Source organism: Miniopterus natalensis, chromosome 15 (genome assembly GCF_054644295.1).
Source record: "Miniopterus natalensis isolate mMinNat1 chromosome 15, mMinNat1.hap1, whole genome shotgun sequence".
NCBI lineage: Eukaryota > Metazoa > Chordata > Mammalia > Chiroptera > Miniopteridae > Miniopterus > Miniopterus natalensis.
Window position 1 is genome coordinate 20,858,428 of NC_142095.1, and position 12,645 is coordinate 20,871,072.

Sequence of the window (12,645 nt, forward strand, 5' to 3'; positions counted from 1 at the left end):
GTAAACACCCTACTTAATGTTTAGCATTTCTGTGTTTTTATAATTCTATTACATTTCTATATTAACATATTTTAAACTTTCTTTTAAACTTTCTATAAATGACATGCTTTTGTACACTTTTTATTTTTTATGAAGTTGAGTTAGCCATGTAGATATAAATTTGGGCTTGTTTTTTACATATCTACAAGTAACTCTAACTCCTTCATTTTACAAAATTATTGTATAAAGATTTCACGATTTGCTCACCTTATTTACAGACATAAGTTGCTCCTAATTTTTTACTATTACAAAAATTATTATAGTAAACTACCTTGTAACGATTCTCAGTGGTGAGGCGGGGGGAAGAATGGATTTTGTACTCCAGGTAAATGTGCAGAGACATTTCTAGTTGGCATAATTTGGGGAGGAGGATGTTACTGGCATATAGTGTAGGTAGAGCCCAGGGGCACTGCTGAACATCCTACATGCACAGGATAGCCACCCCCCCAACCCCAACCCCCCCACACACACAACAAAGTGTATGATGACAATAGTGCTGTGATTGGAAACCTTACTCGGAGGAAAACTGCTGGATAATAAGTTATGCCCACCTTCAACCTTTTGCCAAATTGTTCTCCAGAGTGTTAAGATTTTGGTTTATCTGTCTTTTCACTTTAAGTAATTTCTTTGTAATTTATTTAAATGATTGTATTTTTCTTGCATTGTAATGAGGATACTGTCCTGTTTACTTCAGGCGTGGCATACATGGAATGTTCCCCCTCCACTTGGCAGCCTTAAGTGGTTTTTCAGATTGCTGCAGGAAACTTCTTTCTTCTGGTACGTGGAACCTTTGCAGACTGCTTCTTTTGTCTCCCCACCCCCAACCCCCATTTTAATATAATTTCTTTATTCTGTTCTTCCAAAATTACATACAGATATCTCCAAATGTGAATCATTTATTAACCCCTCTTAGAAAATGTTAGGTCCTTTCATTTTAAGATTCAATTTTCTCTTCATCTCTGGGAAAGGTTTTGTTTTTCCAGTGATTTCTTCTCTTTGTTAGTTGGGGAATGGGATGTGGACTATTTCTAGAGCAGCTTCTGTTCACTGAATGGTAACCGTCATTTGGGATTGTCCCTTTATATCTAGAAGCAAAATATCTTCTTTTGCATGCTTCCTTTTTAAGAGCTGATAGCCCTCGTATATCTTCTAGGTTTGTGAAATTATTTATGTCACCTAATTACTGTTTTAAAATACCATAATCATAGTCAGTTTGAAACAAAACAATCAGTAGCTTTCTTTAAATATTACTACAAAATTGTGGTCCTTATTAAATGCATAGAATTACTAAATATATAAGGTTTAATTGATTTTAAATGATATTCTATTTCTCAGCGTGTTAAGAAAGTTGAACAGATTTTATATATTAATATTTGTGGTTGCTAAAAGAATTATGGGAAAGTTTCAGTTCATATATTGTAAGACAGATACTTCTGAGTTTTTCTCAATGATAATTCTTAAGTGAGTTGATTCCGTTTTGAGTTTTTAAAGAGTGTGTGGGTGTGTGTAGGGGGGTGTCCACAAGTATTTATATACCCATTTATCCTTGAAAAAGAATTCTAAAATCTCTTCTCAGTGTTAGTAATAATTCATAGGTAGCAAAACACCTATGACTTTTTTGGAAAAAAACAACACATCTTTATTAAGACTATAATTCACATATATGATGCACCCATTTAAAGTTTACAGTTCAGTCTTTTTAGTATATTCTCTGAGGTGCGTAACCGTCAATCACTACAATCAGTTTTAGAACATTTTTATTCGCCCCTAAAAGAAAACTCCATTCACACTCATTCCCCATTTCCTCCTTCCTCTGGCCCTAAGCAACTACTAATCTACTTTCTGTCTCTATAAATTTGCCTATTCTGAACAGTTCATAGAAATGGAATTAACCAAGATATATGGTCCTTTGTAACAGATTTCTTTCACTTAACAAGTGTTCTCAAGGGTTGTCCGTGTTGTAACATTATCAATACTTTATTTTTCTTTATTGCTGAATAATATTCCATTGTATCCTATGGTTTTTACTTAAAAAATTTTTTTTCAGTCCTGGCCAGGCAGCTCAGTTGATTAGAGCATCATCCCATATACCAACAGGTTTTGGGTTCAATTCCTGGTCTCTCCCCCCCTTCCTCTCTCTCTAAAAAAAAAATTTTTTAAATCAATAAAAACATATTCTTGAGTGAGGATTAAAAAAAGATTTTCAATTGCAGTTGACATACAATATTATATTACTTTCAGGTGTCTATAGTTTTTAAACACTCTAGCACTGATCCTAAAACCCTGTTTTTTAATGGTAATTTTTTGTAATGTACATTATTAACCTATTTTCAATGATTTTGTAACTATATATAACTCATAGTTTTGTTTGAGATTGGGGGGGTATGACTCTTGACGTTTCTTGACATAATGCTGCAATATAAAGTAACGTATCTATAATATTATGAACATATAAAATGTATTCATTCTTATAGGATTTGATATAGATACCCCAGATGATTTCGGTAGGACCTGTCTACATGCAGCTGCAGCTGGAGGGTATGTTAACAAAATAGTTACTGTTTTAAGAAAAAGGTAGTTGGTCATGGCAATTTTTCTCTTATCTGTGTTTCTCTTTATTCCAGCTACCACAAAATAGAAAACATAGCAAGAGTAATTGGGGAAACGGAAGTCCAGAGTAGTAGAAATTGCTTTTTTTAATCTTTATCCACCTAAGTCATAAGTTGTGAGTGGGAGAGTATAACAAACCTACATAAAGAAATACTGCTTTTTTTAAGAGAAAATGATTTCTGGATAAATGAAAAATACATTTCCTCCAACAAGAGCATTAAAACATTGGGAGTATTCTAAGTAATACTAATTTTCTTTGAGAGGGTTTTCAGGGTTTTTAATCATAATTTCAGGGAGAAATATTGATAGCCTGTTTATGTCTTGCCTCTACTCAGGACTAATATATATATGAAATGGAAATTTGAGATTCAAAGACTTCGGACTAAGTTTTAAATATTAATGCTATGGGAAACTAGGCAGTTGGTTTGAATGGACAACAAACTTCAACTAAAACTCTTGGTCTCTGAAGCATGATGCTAATCTAATGTTTCTGATAATTTAGATCCTAAATCGGTGATAAGCCACTTAATTTACGATGACTTATCAAAAGGACATATACAAGATTTTATTCCCAATAATTTCTTAAAAATTACTGATGATTTAGGCCCTGGCTGAGTAGCTCAGGTAGTTGGAGCTAATGTGCCAAGGTTTCTGGTTTGATCCCCAGTCAGGGCATATGCAAGAGTCAACCAATGAATGAATGCATAAATGGGTGGAACAACAAATTGATGTCTGTCTCTCTCTCCTTCCCTCTCTCAAATCAGTCAATCAAATTTTTTAAAAATTACTGTTTCAGAGAACAAGCATGCTGCACCTAGACTACCAGTCTCAATTGTAGAGATGGATTATGAACATGTGATTGGGTTCTCTTGTTCCTCCCATGTCACCAAAGAACCTTCCAGTTAAAACCTAGCATCCATGTTACTGCCTACAGAGAGAGAGACACAGATAACGTGAATGCCTGATTGTTTGGCAGTTACAGTTTCCGCAGTCACATACTAAGTTGCTGTTCAGGTTTATAAAAATTAAATTGTAGAAATACCCATGCATTTAATGCATTCTCCGATAATTTTAACTGAGGATACATCTAAGTAAGCAATCGTATATATATGTGTGTGTGTGTGTGTGTGTATATATATATATATATATATATATCACATATATATATATATGAAAAGATAAGGGAAAGCTAATTTGGAACTTTACGTTTTCAGGTTTGATTTTTTTTTTTTTTTTTAACCCATTTCAGTTCAACTTAGTATTAAAAAAACACTTAAACCGTTCCATTATAAGTATGTTGCCTGAAGTTTATTTAAAGGCTCTTAGCCCAACCTGTTTGCTCAGTGGTTGAGCGTTGACCCATTAACCAGGAGGTATGGGTTCAATTCCTGGTCAGGACACATGCCTGGGTTTCGGACGTGATCCCCAGTAGTGGGAGTGCAGAAGGCAGCCAATCAATGACTCTCTCATCATTGATGTTTCTATCTCTCTCTCCCTCTCACTCCCTCTCTCTGAAATCAATAAAAACATATTAAAAAATTAAAAATAAAAATTTTTAATTCTTTGGGCAGTCTTTTACTAATGTGAACTTCCTTTTAAATAGTGACAACATGATTCATTCCTTATTTCTTATCAGTGTGCAGTATGTATGTATATAACTTTAAATTTCAGGGTGAATTTTAATGTTCTTATTCTTCATAAAATATAAATCATGCCATTTTGTTCTCTTTATTCTCATTTGAAAACATGCTGTTATGCATATTTAAACCTATCAATTACATTATAAAATTACTGACAATTAAGTCTTCTGTTTTCCCTGGATAGGAATTTGGAGTGCCTAAATCTTCTGCTGAATACTGGTGCAGACTTCAACAAAAAGGACAAATTTGGGAGGTAAGGTGTGATGCAGTCTATAGAGTCTAATTAATGGTATTTACTTAATGACTTGCTTGACCTTCTGACTGGTTTCTGAGAATTAACTGAACAATTCAACAGCCTTTGCATTATGATCATGATTCATTGAGAGACCCAAGTAAGTCAATAACTTCTAAATATTCATTCCTACCCATGATCATCTTCCACCTGAGCCCCTGCCACAGCCCCAAACTGCCTTCTGACACTTTATTACTTTACATTAGAAGCACTTCTGTACCTCTTGATATCATTCCACCTCCTCCCATAATTATAGCCATAGGAATGTAAAACCCCATGGTACCTTCAAGAAACAAACTCAGGAGACCTAAACTCAGTAGTACAGTTCTCCTTTCCCCCAGTTGTTCTTTTGTCAGAGAGTATACTGCCCATGTATGGTGACAGAGCACTAGAGGGAAGAAATGACAAGTGTGTGTGTGTGTGTGTGTGTGTGTAATTTTTCTTTCTCCACTCCCCACATGCACATATACACATACCAGCATATCCACGTACACTCCCTAAGTGTGGCCTGCAGCAAAACACCTGTGAAATGACCGTCCCTTTGCAATCACTCAGCCAGTCCTTATTCTCAGGGTTCAGACCCGGCCTTCTTGTTACTAGTACTTGTGGCAGCAGATAAAGCCACCATTATCTGCTGAGTTACTTAACGTAGGAATTGACCCAGAGTGTTAGAACCATATAAGTAAGGATCAAAGGCAGTTGAATTGGTTTGAAAAATAGAGGTGGAAACATGAGCATAATATATGTGTCAAGAGTTTGAGAATTGTATGCAAGCATATATGACTCAAAAAGGGTGGGTGTGTAAGAAGGAAATGTGATGAGACCAGTGCAGAAATAAATAGAATTAATTATGGTAGGGAATCAGAAATGCATGTAAATAAAGAAAAAAACTACTATCTGACCTTATAATTACTTTGAGGAACAGACTGTTTGCTCTGATAAGCCTGCTAGTGGAAGGAACTAATCACCTGCAAAATCAAAAGTCATTTTGTTTGGTTTTGGAATGCTGTATTTTTATAGTGAGTTTGTTTTTATAATTACACTTCAGTGCACCTTATATCAGTTAATCCGTAACTGAAGTGTTCTGTAGTACAAATAGAGCTTCTGAAGCACATTCTGAGTGTAGAAGCTTGAAAGTAATTCAGGGCTAATTACGTTTTTAAAAATACTATGCTATGCCATTATCCAATGAAGTAAATAATGTTTTACTATTATTTCCCTTGGTAAGTGTTTTAGAAAAAATATAGCATGAAGACTGGACTAAACTTTACCTTCACTTTTCTGTTTTCTTCTTCCCCCTCCCGCCTTCTTCATGAAAAGTCATGGAATCATAGCTTTGTAATCCAAAGCACCTGACTCTCAGTGAACACTAACTAATAACTATTTGTTAGTAGAGGGGGAGTTTTGTTAAAATAAAGGTTGCCAAGTTCCTGAACAGAATAGGGAGGGTGTCTGTAATTCACTAGAATTGTAACTTCTAGAGAGAGACCATGGAATCATTTAACTGTGTTTCTAATTTCCTATTCTTAGAGGTTTTCTGCTACTTAACTTTTCTCCTCCTCAGCTTTCTGTCCAGCCCTCCAAAAGACTTAGTTTATGGCAGAAATCAACCTCAGGCTCACTTAGAAATACAGTATTTGTAACTGGGTGGAATAAGAAGAGTCCACTGTACTTTAGTTTACTCCTCTATGTCCCTGACTTTTATTTTTCTTATATTAACTTGGGCACAAAAGATCTCCGCTGCACTATGCTGCTGCCAACTGCAATTACCAGTGCCTGTTTGCTCTTGTGGGATCAGGGGCCAGTGTGAACGACCTTGATGAAAGAGGCTGCACACCCCTGCACTACGCAGCCACATCGGACACGGATGGCAAGTGAGTGTCGTGTGGCGAGGGCGAGGGAGATTGCTCCTGTAACCCGCGTCTTCCGTGACAATGGATGTTTTTATTGCAAATTTGTGTTTCCTTTTTATACTTTTTGTTGTTAATTACCTTTCCCTATGTGTCTAGTGTGGGGAATAAATTGGTTTCATAATTATTCCTTAAGTCATATTTATTTTTACCTGTTTGTATTTAACAACCTTCCTGTTGACAGATCTGGTAGAAAGATAAAGGTCTCTTCTCCCTGCCAAAAGTACATCTTAATATCGCCTCCATGTTTTTTTCATCTGACTTCTCAAAGTCAGCACCCTTGAGTATATCATAGGGAAAAGAAAAGAGCAGAGATACATGGACAATGCTACCAGAAGATTGGGCTGAGACTGGAATATCACTATCCTCCAGATCTCAAAGTGTTTGAAGTTCTTGGGTGGAAAGGGAAGAGTAAAAGAAATTGTTTGAAGTGTGCTCTGATTTAAATTATGTGCTTAATTGAGATGAGAATACTTAATTTGTCTAACATATTACATAAAGATAAATTATAACAGTAAGTATAGTTTATTACTTAGCTATTTAGTCATAAATATTCCTCCAGATTTTGCATACATAATTTATTTTAGGGGAAGGATTGAGATTGTAGAAAGTCTTCCTTTCTTAATTTTCTGAATTTTATAAAATAAGTATATGTTAACTTACAATGAGGAAAAGTAAATTAGAATAGCCTCTCTGCCCTCCACCTTATTTGCAAATTAAAAATGAGGTCCAGATTTTGAAGACGGAGTCATTTTGTGGTTGAGTATGTTATAAGCACACAGGTTGAAGCATCACTCTAGTTCATCCAGCCTTGTGCGAAGCATTTAGCATGGAAAGAACAGGAGATGAGGACCTGAGGTCTGTCCTTTGCTTCACCATATTCTTGCCAAAATATTTGGAACAAGTCATTTAATTTTTCTGGCTGTCAGCAATTTTTTCATTTGTTACAGAGAATGCTTATCTCACAAAGTAGTTATGAAATTACTTAGCAGAATCTAAAAGCCATACCAGTAGAAGGAATTCTATCCCTCTAAATCAACTCTCAGTCTTTGTTTTGTTACAGACCAATCATCCAAGTGGTGTGAATGTAAAAACTTAAAGAAATAATGTGCTTTGATAGAAACTACTGCATGTATAACAGTTAAATTATTTCAGTTAAATTATTTAATGCTGTAAACTTGAAACTAGTCACTGAAAATAATGCTTTGCAACATGCTCCCCTATTTTAGAAAGTAACCGTGAACTTACCTACTTGTTTTGCTTTCCTTAAATAAATCTTTTTTTTTTAGTACTCATGTATCAGCAAGTTATCTTAAAATAGCTCTTTCCTCTGATAGACTCTGTGTTGTATTCAGTCTCAGTAAGGAGAACTATTCCTGTTTTATCACTCATATCTGGAGAACGTGAATAAAGATACAAAGATATGCCCTGAGTGAAATGTTTGTGCCCATAAGGCAATGAGACTCCTCCAGCCCTGCGGGATCTTTTCTCCATGGCATTGTGCGTTGACCTCAGAGTTGGGCACCTGGGAAGACTATGCAGTTTGCATACTGCCTGAAACCCTTCCTGAAGTGCCCTCACAACTAGTTTATGACACCAGGCTTGTTACTTTAGGAGTCAAATCGGGTTTTATTTTAATCATAGTGATACCCAGTTCACCATGTTCATCCATCATTTTAGCTGTACATAAATACCAAAATTCCACTTAAAAGAATGAACATTTACTATCATTAAGGATACTGTGATAAATACAGATTCTGCAAGTAATTTCTAAGAGATCTAAACGATTTTAAGCAGTTGAGCATTAAACAAGTAAAGATTGGCATTGAAAAGAATGCTCCTCATATCTATATACATATATACTTATACACATACATATACACATATGCAAATACATGATAGTTACTGAAAATCAATTATATTGCTTCAGAATTCCTTTTTATTTGTTCTTATATAACCTCACTGTGCTTTTATAAACGAATTTTTAAGAAGTGTTTGATACAGATTTTTCCTAGTAGTAGAATTAATATTTAGGCATATTGCAATATTAGACGAATTATCACTGAATGATTATGGACTTGTAATGTGAGTGAGAATGGAATTTAGATTATTTAGTTTGATTCCCACCCCCATCTATCAGATGAATAAACAGAGGCCATTTCATGATGAAGATGAAATGATTTGCTCAAGGTCATTGGTATCAATCTGGCTCAGAAGACAAATCTTTTAATTTCTCATTTAGTACTCTTTTTTGCTACAGTAACAATAAAATTATAACAAATTGTGAATCTTATTATAGTGCCTTTTAAAATCATTTTTCTCCTATTTTAATAGCATGAGAATGAAGTATTCCTCCCATGGGAAGGTGTTTGTTACCCGCATACCAGTTTTACACTGTTGACACCCTTCTCAGTCCTCTGGTTCAGGATCATTGAATTCTGACTTTGGCTTTGTGAGATTTTGTTGCATCCTTTTTTGAGGTTCCTAATGAGATGTTATACTCACTGTGTGTTCCAGATAGGTGAGCAGTAATGTTTGCCAGCATGGGATGCTCACCCCCATTTAGAGTTCAATCACGTCAGACGTTTGAGTGGAGCAGGTGGTCCCATAGATGGTGACTAAAAGACAGCCCTTAGGTGTGCTAAGCTTGTTGGCAGACTTTAGAGGTGTTCACTGTGAAGAAAGAAGATTCTCTTATGAAGAATTTTGTTTATTTTTTTATGAAACTTACAGTCGATGCTGTTTATGTGACTGTTTAGTATAGGTGTGTTTATGATTTTACATTGCTCAGATGTGAGAAAAATGTCAGTTTTTATTTTGTGTCTGTTTTTATCACTGGTTAAAATGCAGGATTTAGAATTTTGAATGTGTTGTTTCTACAAATAGGTGCCTAGAATACTTACTAAGAAATGATGCAAATCCAGGGATCCGAGATAAGCAAGGATACAATGCAGTACATTATTCAGCTGCTTATGGTCACCGTCTCTGTCTTCAGCTGGTAAGATTCCTGACTTCTTGTGGAAGGATTAATATGGGTTTATATTCTAATAATTTAATGAAAATGAGAATAAATGGATCAATAAAAAAAATTCTATTGCTTTTTAACATTTTTAGAATCTATATACCTGTCAAATTCGTACTTGCCTCAGTAAGATATCTGTCATTTTCTTTTCCCTTTCAAAAAGAAAGGAGAAAATTAGATCTCTGTACTGAGCTACATATGTCCTTTCCTTATATTACCACATATGTATGCAGCATTTACTTCCCCTGTCCCTTTAAATGGGGGGTGGGGAACGTCCAGCCCTCAGGCCATATGTGGCCCAGGAAATCATTTGGTCTGGCCCTGCCAAGCCCTCACCAAAGAGAAGCAGTTCCAGTCATCACATTAGGGGTAAGTTAATTGTTTGACCAAATATAACAGGCTAATTTTTATTTTATTTATTTTTTTAGAGATAACTTTTTTTTTTTAATATGTCTTTATTGATTTCAGAGAGAGAAACAGAGAGGGGGAGAGAGAGAGAGAAACAATGATGAGAGTCATTGATCGACTGCCTCCTGCACGCCCCCTGCTGGCGATCAAGCTTGAAACCTGGGCATGTGCCCTGACTGGGAATCGAACCTCGATCTCCTGGTTCCTAGGTCGATGCTCAGCCACTGAACCACACCAGCCAGGCAGCAGGCTAACTTATAAGTTGATAATTTTGTATGGCCCATAAATGATACTATAAATATCCAAGTAGCTTCTGGCAGAAAAAAGATTCCCCACCCCTGCTAAATGTTTTCCAGACATTTCTGAAGAAATGTAACCATGTCTTAAGTCAGAAATGTCCCTGTTGGAGGAAGTTCCCCAATATTTAGGGAATTCTAAAAGGCCCATTCTTTTAGCAGTCCCTCCTGATAAGGGAGACTCTACTACTACAAAGGAACTTTTTTTTTCAACTGTGGTCTTTTTCTTGAATATACACACCATTCACCCCACTTGGCTGGACAAGTTAAAAGATTCTCAGGTGTATAACAGATACTTCAAGTTAAAGGTTTCTTTATATAGTCTTACCTTATAAATTATATTAAACATTGCTTACCTTCAAGTGGAAATAGAATTCAAGGAGAATGGGTTTATAAAAGATAGAAAAAAGATACATATTTAATATAGCATTTAGAACCCTGCTACAGAAATAACAAGTATTTTCTTAGGTTACTATGGTAGCTTGAGACTAAAATCTTAGATCCATATATCTAGGTTTGTGGTCTATTAGCTTATACAATTGTTTATTTAAAATACTTAATTTTGGAGGCAAGGGAAGCACAGACTCAGAATGAAATTTAATGAAGTCCTATGTAAGTAGAGACATGTTAATATAGATAAATTAAGTAGATAAATGTTAATATAGTTAACATTTATCTCTTATACATATGAATACTTCCTAAACTAAACATTTTTTAATTTTAAATTTTATTTCAGATTGCAAGTGAAACTCCTTTAGATGTTGTAAGTATTAGTTCCTTTTCCCCCTACTGTTCAGACTATTATTATTATTTATTTGCTCTCACTAAAGCTGCAGCCTGTTTTACACATTCCTGGGAACAAAGGTCATGACAGAAATCATGTATGAGGGCGGGGGGGGGGGGGGGTGGCAGGTCGAGGTTATTCCTTGGTGGTAATTAAATAGCATTTCCCTTGAAACTCCTAGCCTGTGGTCCTTACCACACTTTCAGGATGATCTGTCCTATAAGTTTGCTGAGTTTAGTTTTTATAATATAATGGTCTGAGATTTTTAAATTCATATTCAAGTATCAAGGTATACTCTAAAATGGATTTTACTTGGAGGGAAGGGATAACTGCTATAGTATTTCTAAAAGTATCATTTCTGACATTTAAAATGCTTTTCTTTCTCAGTTAATGGAAACCTCCGGAACAGACATGCTGAGTGATTCAGACAATAGAGCAACAATAAGCCCTTTACACTTGGCTGTGAGTAGAACTGCCTTCACAGCCAACTTGATGGCTGGTGTCCTGAAAATGTCTCTTGTCTGTATTGACTCAAACTAGTACCCAGAACTTTAGTTCCATGTAATGATGATCGTGGACTTAAAACTTTTTCTTTTTTTTTTTTTCTTTTAAATATATCTTTATTGATTTTAGAGAGAGGGAAGGAGAGGGGGAGAGAGAGAGAAACATCAATGATGAGAGTCATTGATTGGCTGCCTCCTGCATGCCCCTGATTGGGGATCGAGCCCGCAACCCGGGCATGTGCCCTGACCGAGAATCAAACCCCAATCGCCTGGATCCTAGGTCGATGCTCTGCCGCTGAGCCACGCCCAGCCGGGCAAAACTTTAACTTTCTTAGAGAATTCTTGAGTGCACTTTATGTTTTGTTATGTTTTAAATGTTCATTGGGCTTCCCCCAAGGCCTCATCTAAGGGGAGAATGTATCTGTGATGTGAATTTAAAACTGCACTGTCATAGTGGAATGGCTTCTAACTTGCTATAAGCACATGGTATAAGAGCTATAGTTTCTGTGGTATTTCTGTAACTTTTGCTTACTTTGATCTTGGGATGCTAACTAGGTGTGTGTTCACTGGTCCTTCGATTGCTTGTGCTATAGGATTTAGCCACGTGCTCTGTGGTGTCCCTTTTAGTTTAAGATGCCTCTGAATTTTTCCTCTTGATGTCAGTCACTAAGGGGAGAATGTGACAGTCCTTTAAATCAAACATGAGGATGAATTACCCTAGGAAATTTCAAGCAGAGCCCAATCTAGTCTTTTCTGTGTAGAAAGAAGAATTTATTTTTGAAACAAAGCATGTTACAGTGGAAGGAAGGGCGGGAACTTTGAGAATCAGGAGACTTGGGTTCTGTCACTAGCTATTTGTGTGACCTCTGATTTTAAGTATAAAAATGCTTATAGGGGTACTACTTAAGCTAACGTGGATGACTCTGAGTTCATTGATCCACTTGATTTTTCTTCTCACTTTGGTCTTGGTATTCTTGCATACTTCCTAGCACTGCCACGTGTACAATTAACCTTTCTGCTTGTCTTTGTCCCCACTTCCTGCCATGTTCTAAATAACTAAGAAGGCCTGCCGAAGCTTTCTGCTTCCTTGCCCTTTGGGTCTTTGGAAATATTATCTGCTCTCCAGACTTGCATAGTAAAT

The 12,645-nt window shown here is 35.9% G+C and overlaps 1 protein-coding gene across 7 annotated transcripts in view; it reads left to right on the forward strand.

Moving 5' to 3' along the window:
- The window catches only part of ANKRD28 (ankyrin repeat domain 28), a 116,626-nt gene that overhangs the window by 82,369 nt on the left and 21,612 nt on the right, over window positions 1-12,645 (forward strand). For all 7 annotated transcript variants that reach the window (XR_015715698.1, XM_087824925.1, XM_087824927.1 and 4 more), the window contains 7 exons: window positions 734-816; window positions 2,514-2,577; window positions 4,474-4,542; window positions 6,315-6,455; window positions 9,378-9,489; window positions 10,954-10,980; window positions 11,389-11,463. Coding sequence is in view for 6 of the 7 variants with exons in the window: in XM_087824925.1 (XP_087681051.1) it covers window positions 734-816; window positions 2,514-2,577; window positions 4,474-4,542; window positions 6,315-6,455; window positions 9,378-9,489; window positions 10,954-10,980; window positions 11,389-11,463 (571 nt within the window). In the remaining variant the exon portion in view is untranslated. The remainder of the gene's footprint in view (window positions 1-733; window positions 817-2,513; window positions 2,578-4,473; window positions 4,543-6,314; window positions 6,456-9,377; window positions 9,490-10,953; window positions 10,981-11,388; window positions 11,464-12,645) is intronic.